The 10905-nt window shown below is 37.4% G+C and overlaps 1 protein-coding gene across 2 annotated transcripts; it reads right to left on the bottom strand.

Annotated features, from left to right (window-relative positions):
- Positions 1-1614, bottom strand: LOC148864307 (homeobox-leucine zipper protein ATHB-12-like). Of its 2 annotated transcripts, none has more exons than XM_088981512.1 (2): positions 691-1614; positions 1-564 (listed from the first exon to the last, which is right to left on the bottom strand). In XM_088981512.1, the coding sequence occupies exons 1-2, from the start codon at positions 1060-1062 to the stop codon at positions 211-213; spliced, it is 726 nt and encodes a 241-aa protein (XP_088837638.1). In that variant the 5' UTR covers positions 1063-1614; the 3' UTR covers positions 1-210. The 2 variants fall into 2 exon arrangements, with proteins under 2 accessions (XP_088837638.1, XP_088837637.1); XM_088981511.1 differs by having other exon boundaries at positions 685-1614.
- Between the last annotated feature and the right edge of the window lie 9291 nt (positions 1615-10905).

The raw sequence follows: 10905 nt of genomic DNA on the forward strand, positions 1-10905 counted from the left end.
TGACAATACCGGCCGGCTCTGTTAGTCATTGCTTTCGTCTGGTGAAGCAGTAGATATTGTAGAGGATCCAAATTTCCTCTTTGTTTCAGTCCTTGAAAACTTACAAAGCTTATCAGGAATGGTCCGCACTCTCCTGTATCACTTAAGGTCTTACCATCTTACTAACTTCCCTGATATCCTCCAGGTTTTGTTTGGGCTGGTTTATTTTCCTCAAGACCAGAAGTCCCACCACTGCGAACCACTACATGGCTGATCAAACAGACTGCCTGAATTGAAACTGCACCAATTTTCAGGTGATGTCAAAGAACCATCTGCAGTTTCAGCCATGTTTAGTTCGGGCTCTTCTTCCTGTCCAAAACACTCGAGGCTTCTACTATTCTCATCATCTGAAGAGAAGACCACTCTTTGGTCTTCCGCTTCCAATAATACGCTGGGCTTTGTGTCAGATTCACACTTGGCATCTCCATTGTCCGAGTCTCCATCGGTGCTGTTTGCGGCTGTGGTCGACTGGCACCACCTGTTCTCATCTCGAGGTTTTCCGTGTATATCATTCAGCCTCTGCAACTGTCAAAAGCCAAGAGAAACATATTATGGTCCTTCCTAACCAGATTAATCTTTTTTACTGTTCAGGCTACTGTCTAGCGGGAAAGAAGGAAGAGCTTTTGAAAGGAGGGAGAGTGGTACCTCTACCATTAAGGTCTGCTTCTCCTTCTTCAAAGTCTCAAATCGAGCAGCCAGAGCATCATAATTGGCAGTCAGTATACTGTAGTCACGCTCGAGCTGCTTTGATTTCCATCGTGCTCGTTTGTTTTGGAACCATATGGCAACCTGGCGAGGTTGCAGGCCCAGTTCTCTTGCTAGCTGGAGCTTCTTCCGGGGCTCAAGTTTGGTCTCTGATTCGAACATAGTCTCCAAAGACTTGATCTGTTCGTCACTGAACCTCCTTTTATTCTTGTTCTTCTTCTTTCTTGTACTCATCACCGACGGGAGCGGGTTGAGGCAAGTTGAAGACTCTACTTTTCCAGCTGTTACTGCTGGAGAGTATTCTTCTTCCTGCAACATCTTATTGGATCGCTGAGATATTTAACTTCTTCTGTTAGTACTTTGTACTGCAGAAATACGAGAAGTGAGGAGAGAGAGAGAGAGAGAGAGAGAGAGAGAGAGAGAGAGAGAGAATTGGTGTGCTTGACATTCCTTATTAGAGGGAATTGTGAAGTGAGATATATAGCTAGCAGAGTATGTAACCGCTTGTGTATCGGGTGTTTGGGGGATGGTTTATCCTGGACCAATGAGGTACGGTATCGTGGAGACCTCTCTCTGTTGTGCCTTGTGAATATGTCCTTTGTCCCTGGTCCCTACTCCCTACCCTACGTCGTTACTCCTTACCGTTTCTTTCTTTGCTTTTATTTTCTTTTCCTTTTCCTTTTTATTTTTCGAGGTGGGGTTGAGGTGTTTGAAGTCTCAAAAAGAATGCCCGACTCCAGCGCTTACAGGCTTTGCTTCTTCGGTCCACCTACCGATCTCCAAAAAAATAAATTAAAGTAGCTTCTTTTGAACATGAATAAAATATTATTATTAATGTATGTATGAATGATTTAACGAGACTTGTTTCACTGCTTATTTGCATCGTCTCCATTGGCTGTGGCTCTATTTGTTTATTGTCGTATTCATCATCTCATCGTCATCTTTATCATCAAATTTAAGTCGATTATGTGATTCTTTGTTCCTGCTCCTGCTCCTGCTCCTGTTCCACCACTACCACTCTTTTTATTTTCTTTCTTCCCCATTCCCATTTGTTTTTTAGATTAACGTCTATGGCATATTACCTAACTAATCATTAAAAGTGACTACTGAACTGAACTGTTAACTATATTCCCATATATGTGGTTGGCGTACCATCAACCTCAAATCAATCGTATTGCTCCTCCATCCAAATTCCTCATCAGATCATTTGTTCTGCTTGATAACTTCTCCTTAACCAACCAATGAGCTCATTCCCAGTATCCCACTGTGTCTGTACTCTGTATAAAGGAATCAGGAGGTCAAATCTTGCAAACGAATCCATCAAGCTTTGGTCATCAGATTCAATCTTTTTGATTTTACTAGCCTTTTCTTTCTTTCCTTTTAGGATGAAAGACAAACCAATGTATTATATGCTCTTTCTTATTTCCCCCTTTGATTATTTACTATCATCCGTTTTATAAGTCTAGCCTGTCGGTCTGTGGTTTTCAGTTGAGTCGTCGACGTCATTTCACGGAGAACGAAGCCACCAAGACTTAAAAGGCGTTCCCGAGTTGGGTTATCCTTCTCCTCGTCCTCGATTAAAAGTAATTAGAGAACCATAGGGATAAGGAAAATGCACCGAAGATTGGAAAAAAGGTAGTCGATAAATATAAATTACGGCTGCGTCTAGACAAGCTGCTGTCGCCTGTCATACTCATAAGCACGCGGGGCCTAGCCATCTGTCTCTTCTTATAATTTCCTTCTTTTTTTTTCCGTCACGTCAGTTTTTTTGGGGTTTAAGTCGGTGTTTGACACGCGCCAGGTGTCGATAAATAACTGATTTTAAGTGGTAACAGTATGTGAAATGAGACAGCTGTCGTAGATTGTGAATGGAGTACACGATAAGTGCATAGAAAAAATGTAGGAGATCCAGGGTCATGGACTTTCCCCCGGCACGTTTGGGGTCACTGTCACGACTGGTGAAGTCAGGTGGGACTTGGGAGTAGTCACAGGTGTCAACTGTCAAGCTTTACGCTTTGCTTTTGCTTATCGTGTACACGACGAGGGCGGAGGGCCCCCTGCCTGCTATTGTCGTCGGCCGATAATGCAAACAAGTGGCTTAATTGGTAGGATCTCTTCTTATTCGTTGGAGCAGACACCTGAGATCCAAGGGGATGAGAGTGGACTACCTCCCTGGTATGCGGTATACCTCCAGGCTCCAGGTTAAATTTCTTTAATTACCCTTAACTTTTAGAAATAGATTAAAATTATCCCTACTACGACTTTGATATTCTTACAATTAATTGATTAATTCTACTCGTACTTACTATTATAATATTATGACATTCACATGTCATTGCACGTGGTAATTTTTTTAAACCAATTTTACCCTTTGATTTCATATGACGACCTAAGTTTTGGTCAGGGCCACCTTCACCCTCGCAAGCCAATAGAGTCCAAGTCTCAATTCAAACTTGGATGCTACTGCTGCTGCTGCTTCTTCTTTGCATTTCTTCTCTGCGAATGGATAAGAAAGAGCTTCATCTCCATTAATTAGAAATTGGGTTATTTACAATGTCAAGATGGCAAGGGCTCATGAATTTGAAATTGTTTCGCATGCAACTTTGTATTCTCTGCAATTCAAAATCCATTTAGATGGATTAGACGGACCAATAAGACATTGAATTTAAATGGACTGGATGGATTAATATGATATGTTGGATTGGACTTGGTCTGTCCATAATGAATTTATATTGGATTGAGTCAATATCTGGTCCATTAATAAAAGATAAGAACATATGTGTCAATGGATCAGGTTTGAGTTAAAACCAATTTAAATTAACAGGAATTTGATCAGATTGGACAATGTCTGGACCCATACAAAGTATTCATTGAATCAGGTCCATTTGTAATAAACTCACATTGGACTGGACCGGATTATACCAAATCCAATCCAATTGACCCCCCTATTAAGTCTTCCGATCAATTTTAGCTTGTCCAACTCATCAAGACATTTATTAGCTATTCGTCCACCACAACTCGAACAACATCAGTTTGGAACAAAAGTTGAATAGCTTTGATGAATTGGTGTTGTATGCATAGTACCCACTAGAACTGCCGATTGCATGATCGACATCACCACTTTGTCCTTGCAATACTGATACCAGTCAACATTTGCAATATGATACCGGTGTGATTGTTGAGATATGTTTGGGAGAATTCAGATTCTAAACTACAAATAATCTAATAATCTAGAAGTTTACAAGGTGTAGATCAACAATAGCACCAACACACTCTGCCTATTTAGTAGTAGCGCACTGAAGAGGAAAATATTCCATGAGGTTGATGCAAGCTAGGACGAAGGCTTAAGTTCTACAAAGAGTTTAAACATTTGACCTAAACCAGCTACCTTACGAGTGTGAGGTCTGATGATTAGAAATGTGACGGCATTAACACTGTACTAAGAAGGTGTGTTATGTGTTTGAAATTTTGAAGAATAACGAAGGACAAATTTGACACTTCAATCCTTAGGTCAATTGTTTATCAACCATGCCAATTGTCAAAAAATCTAGGGATATTTTTAGGAAATTTGTAAATAGTAGGGGTGTAAGTCTATTTCCTCAAACTTAAGGGTAATTTAAGAGATTTACCCCCAAAAAGTATCAGGTATTGATGTAATCCCTCTTTCTTCTTTAGTGTTTAAAGCAAGGTTACTATACCTGAATAACAAAAGGATCAATTTAAATGCAAATCTGCATCTATTGCGAGTAAAACTCATACGAATACCTTGAAAGTACGACATCTAACTGTATATTCAGAATATCTCATATATTTATTTGTATGTAAAATTCATGCGGAGATATTCTTGATGTATGTGTCAAGAAATTTACACGATTTTTACTTTTAGAAACTCCTGTCTACATGCGCTGATGATTTGATCGCTATCCATTTTAGGCAAGGGATCCCATTAATAGCTAATCATCAGGATCTTAAGCCCTGATGCAATTTTAAGCACTTAGGCTCAGTTTGGGAATAATACAAATACATATTAAATAATACAAAATACAAAGTTTTGCACTTTATATATTTATATTTGTACTCCTTGCAAATTTAACCTTAAGAGTCAGGATATGCTGATTTCCTATTAACAGGATATATGTTCAGTAGAACCCATTGTGATTTTCAAGGTTTCTTTCTAAAAGGTAACTGGTAGATATATGTTCAGTAGAACCCATTGTATAATGCGAATGTGAATGAATTAGTGATAAATTTAATTATACGCAAAAAAAGAAAGTAATAAATCAATCACAGTAACATCTTTGATGTTATTAAAGTATTTAATGAAAAGTATCTCTTGTGAAATGTGAACTAACAATAAATAATATATAGTAAGTAAATCATATGACATCTAATTTTGATGTAACATGCTACAATAATTTCAAAATGCATCATGAAGATTTTCATATTCTTCTAGCAGGTTAAGCATATTATTCAACGCCTAGAACTAAGGAGTGGCTTATTCAGCCTATAAAGCAGAAAGTTATACAATTTCTATCTTTTTTTGATATAGTATGTGTATCTCATGTACATAGAGAAATAGGGCTATTCATGATTTAGCATATAATGCATGTAAATGTAATATAATAGTAGAAAAAGAGAGCAGCCAAACTATCTTCTGTGATGACCTTATTTGATGAATGCTGGATTTCTGAGTGTCTTTTGGAACAAAAAAAAAAAAAAAAGTAGTTAGCAAGTTAATGGATCAATAATGAGAGGAATGCACGTGTAGGCTCACGGAAATTTATCACGCGAAGAGTCTTCCTTGATTTGAGTTCACATCTCTTGCTCCACAGCACATCTTTGCTGTATATTGGAAATATTTCCCAATGAATATCAAAATCGATTATGTCAGATGGTCCCAATACAAAATGGTGATGTGAAGATATGAACTCTCTTGGTGTGGATTTGAAACCCTATCTTCCATTTGAAGAGACGGGATCTGCTTTTCACATACATATTCTATTATGCATTGGGAATATCTTCCTTACATATAAGATATTATTCACTAAATATATTTTCAATACACGGTGGATGTACCTATTTGATGCCACTGTGTGAGGAGCAGATCGTGAATGATGAATTGAAGCCATCACCTAAAGACGCTATATTCTCAAATTGATAAAGGAAGAAACTTGTCATAATTAGCAAAATAACTGCCGTAGTTATATGTCTGTCAATTATGAGAAGGAAAAAGGAGAAGAATAATAATATAGTGAAAAGAAAAAATTGGAGTCCCCTCCAATTATACAAAGTCCAAAGCCCCCAAAACAATAAATAATTATAGAAATGACAAGTAACGTATGTAACCGATATCTATGGGTTTGGCCTTTGGGGGTACTTTTGGGAAAGATAAAAGTGAGTAGCGTCTCAACTTAAAACACGTCTTATTCTTTCTCCTCTTTCCCAAAAAGCAGAGAGGTGAGGTGGGCCACGGTGGGAGGGACATCTTCTTCGCGCATCAATTCAATGCAATCGCTTCTTCTTGGACTTGACAACCTCTTTTGTTTTATACGGCCATTATTATTCATCACTGTTCCCTTCTAATTATTTCTCTTCCTTTGTACTGTTTATTGGAACACACAAATTCTTACTGGTCTCGTTCATTTGCTCATATTTAGCGGGATAAGTTGATTAACTAGTAAATTGGCCATGGTTTTCAAAACCGGATCGGACCGGACGGTCCGGGAATCAGTCCGTTTTTCCTCTAAAATCGTTGATTTCAGTCAGTAAATTGTTGAACGATTGGTTAACTGTTAGAACTGTTTGAATGGTTTTGACTGTTTTTCAAAATTTTTAATTTTTTAATTTTTTTTATCAAAATGGGCTGGCCATTTGGATAGAACGGTTGGACCGTTCGAAATAGTAACCGGACCCTTCACCAATTCAGTTTTAAAAACCATAAAATTGGCTATAATACTCACATTTTTGCTGCTAAGTATAAACAACTTACCTGCATCTTTGTTTAAGCCGATAAGTTTTCTTTCCCTCTCTCCTCTCTTTAGTCTTGGTAATGTACAAAAAACACCAAAAACTTATTTACTCAGGCAAGTTTTACCTCATAAATATTAATTTGTCAAGTTTTACCTAATAAATATTTGTCAAGTCCAGGTAAATATTATTTACCCAACAAAACCTAAGATATAAGAGCACACACTATACTAGTTACTATTCATTGACATGAATTAAAATGTCGATACATTTGAAAAACTATCATCATATCAAGTATATTAATATTTTAATCTTTGATAGAAGTTTGTCATCACAACTCACAAGTGTATCTTTAATGCTGTATTTGACACCTTCACCAGTTGAGAGGGAAATTTAATTCCATGGAACCTTAGCTGGTTATGGTTCGCTCTGACATGAAAATATGTTATGGGCCTTGGCCATGGTTTTCAAAACTGGATCAGACCGGATAATCGGTTTGGAAAAATTAAAAATCGGTGACTTGATTGGTTCTGTTTTTCTTAAAATCGTTTTTTTCCCCAAAATCATTGATTTTGGTCAACAAACCACTGAATCGACCGATTAATTATTAAAACCATTTGAATGTTTTGACCAATTTCCAATGGATCGAATGGTTGAACTGTTCAAACCAGTAACCGGACCCCTTGATCACCGGTTCGTTTTTAAAAAGCATGTCCTTGGCCCTCGGTGAATGATAATGTATGTAATTAATTAGTACTTGTCTTCTCCTCGGGCGGGACGTTCTTGACTTTTGGTCCACCTTTCAATTCATAGCTGCTTCTTTCTCCTCCTACATGAAAGGCGAAGAAGACAAGATGGTACTAAAACTAAATCCAAAATGTTTTAATGCTCATACTTATCAGATTACTGAAAGCAGAAAACAACTTGTAAAATCTCTGTGGGGCATTCTCTGCAATATCATGAAATTCAAACAGAGAAACAATTAAGCGTTCCCTTGTTACTGCTTTTTATTTTGATATGCATTGGGTGCGGTAAAGGAAATAAAGTCTTCAAATTGTGGAATGATAGTTGTCTAAAAAACAAATATTTGTAATAAAATAATAGCCATAAAGAAATACTAGTCTTATTAGTAGTAGGTGAAGATATATTGTGGTCCATGAGTGGTCTGGCAATCCGGTAAACCCACTGGAATTGGAATGTATGTAGTTAGATCATTTGTCATTCCCATGTGCTACTGGTGGTTGGAGTTATTTTAACTTAACTAAATACTTGTTGAAGATCACTGTAAGAGTTCCTTAATTTCAAGACATATTTTAAAAATATTTAAGCCGTTATGTGCAAAAGTTATAAGCTCAACTTAAATTATATATATAGATGGAAAAGCTGTAATGACCAAGCTTTGATGAGGATCAAAGCTCGTCTATATTCTCTAGAAGGTCCAATCTGCCCGTCGCAACAAGGGAGAGGAAAAGCTCTACTAATATAGGTCCGGCGGTTTGAGAGGGTTGAGCCAATGATTCGGCAAATCTAGTTTAGCTGATTTTTAATGCTTGGCCGTTTTGGGACGGTGGAGTGCAGTGGCTTTTGGTTTTTTAGCATGAATGAAAATGCAAGTTGGGCCGGGTCGAGTTGGAGATCCGATTAGGGTTAGGGTTAGGTTTCAAAAATGTCAATCCAGTTTAACTTCGGATTGGAATCAAGTCAAATAAAATTTCCCTAACCCTAATATTTTAGAATAGTTTTGGTGGATTTAGTATTTTTTTTCTTTTTTCTATTTTTTTCTTTCTTTATTATTTTCCTTTATCCAAAAGTTTAATGTACGTTCAACTTCTACTCCCACAACGAAGATCCTAAAAAAACTACTGAACGAACTGTAACTATGAGATGACGGGCTGTGATTTTTTACTGACCCAAGCAACCACTGGTCCACCGTCCATCGTGGTGGTTTTCTTCAAATGCGATTTTTCACTCTTTACCATGGTGGCTTTGGCACTCTCTTATTGCTATCGCTGCCGCCCAAGCCCAAGCTTACAACACCCACAAAGATTCCAGAGTATTCAGTTCTCTCTCTCTCTCATCTATAATGCATTTATGCAAGGTGTTTTTCAAACTTTAAATTCTTAGGAGATATATTAGTCGAATCTCCAATCCTTGATAAAACAATAGAACATGCATTGGTCATTGTTTTATAGGTGGCCCTTGCAATTCCTTGTAAGTTAGATTTTGATTCACTATTTCTTCTTTTCTTGCTCACATATATAAATTTGGATTGCTTCTCATCTTTATTGGTTACATAAATAGAAAAATACAAGTCGCGAACCCAAACTGAATTCAGGTTGGGTTAGGGTTGACTAGGTTAAGTCAGGTTGGGTTGGGGTTATGGTTAGTGTCGGGGGTTTAATAATTAGGAAAAATTCCTGATCAGTACCTTATACTTTGGCTCGAGTGACAATATGGTCCTTGAACATTAAAATGCGACAATTCAGTACCTGAATTTTCAAAATGTGACAATCCAATACTCGAACTTTCAAAATGTGACAATCCAGTACCCGTCGTTAACCAGTCCATTAATAAGCTGTTAAGTGACATTTGAAAAGTCAAAAATGCCTCAAGGATGCCATATAATTCACTTTCTCAACTATCCAAGCATTGACAATAGAATGAACAGTCCCAAATTCTCCATTCTTCTAAACAATCACCAACTTTAAAAAAAAAAAAAAAAAAAAAAAGATGCTAGGATTTGAACTGTTCAATTTTTTGTGAATGTTTGGATAGTTGATAAAGAGAATTAGATGGCATTCAAAGAGTATTTTTTACTTTTCAAATATCGAAAATCATGGAACCCCAGTACTGCAACTGGTATCCACTTTGCTGAATTCAAATTACATCAGATTCTGATAAAGACAACTCAATTCAATCCAATCAAATATGGAATCAGCCCAATCAAATCCAATCCAATTGGAATTTAAGTTGATGAAATTGTATCCAGGTGATTTACGTAGAACCCATCTGATGGTGGACTTCAGTGCTCCAAACATCGGACAGGTGCCAAGTTATGAAGGCATAAACACTCATACAAGTCCAGTGAATCCTTGGCTCGCATACCTTTGAAGAACTTTTGTAGAATTTCTCCAATCTCCAAACATACAGTCTCACAACCAGAGTGATATTAGAAGAGCCCCATGTGATGCATGGGTTGGTGTAAAAAGATGATCATGTTTTGAAGGGGAGTGATTACAGTTTCCCCAGTAAAAAGGAAATTGAATGAGTAGTCCATGTTTTATTCTTTATTTAAAAAAAAAAAAACTGTAAAATTCTAAAAGGGTAAGAAAGCAAGAGAGAATAGGTTGACATGGACAACTGCTAGAATATGATAGTAGATTTTAAGTTGATCCTTGGCACATTTAATGTTCATAGATCACCAGAAGCATTGATTAGTGTGTCTAAATCTGCGGATTGTGCGTCTTTATATATATACTCTGTACATTTGAGAAACTATTTATATACATGAACTTTTAAAAACAACTTATATGTATCTTGCTGACATTTTAAAGATTAAATCTAACAGATAAAATGTAAAAGGCAATAATATGCCATTTTCATTCTTTTTTTCTCCTCTCCTCCTCCTCCACCTTCTTCTGCTGCTGCTTGAATGTGTAGGGTATGAGTATGCCAAGCTCAACAATCTAAACTCTGAACAAGAAATTTAGTGTGAAACTGCACAAAGGTGGCATGCATATAGGGGTGCAGGGGTAGTTGGTTTGAAGAATTTACAATGCAATGGGCCCGGGCTTCTGGGCTGGGTCATCCACATATTAAGTTTTAACAAATTTTCAAGAGATTTCTTATTTTGGTGAGAAAGGATATGTGGACCGCGTTCCTGTGATTTTCACTGGCCAAATTAATCCATTTGGAATTGGGGCAGTCCAAAAATAAAAATTATGTTCACGCACCTAATGTTGCTCTGATTCTAAACCTTTATGATCTCCCTGCAAAGGAAATAACTATTGGCCCTTCTATTATCACTTTCCCTATAATGGAAAACATAGCTTCCGGCAGCCCATTTATCCTCAAGGACTCAAACCAAGCCACTGACATCTCACGAAATTCCTCCACTATTGTGGCCCATTGGGTTAGCCAGGTCCACACGCCATCCCTAACATGTCTTGGGCCTGGGGTACCCTACCTATGCGA

Source organism: Nelumbo lutea, chromosome 3 (genome assembly GCF_056320005.1).
Source record: "Nelumbo lutea isolate HS-2025 chromosome 3, American lotus-T2T, whole genome shotgun sequence".
NCBI lineage: Eukaryota > Viridiplantae > Streptophyta > Magnoliopsida > Proteales > Nelumbonaceae > Nelumbo > Nelumbo lutea.

Coding starts and splice junctions, on each gene's coding strand:
- LOC148864307 (XM_088981511.1), bottom strand. CDS start 1,062: ATGTTGCAGGAAGAAGAATACTCTCCAGCAGTAACAGCTGGAAAAGTA. Junction 565..684: donor AGCAGACCTTAATGGTAGAG/GTACCACTCTCC, acceptor GGCTTTTGACAG/TTGCAGAGGCTGAATGATAT.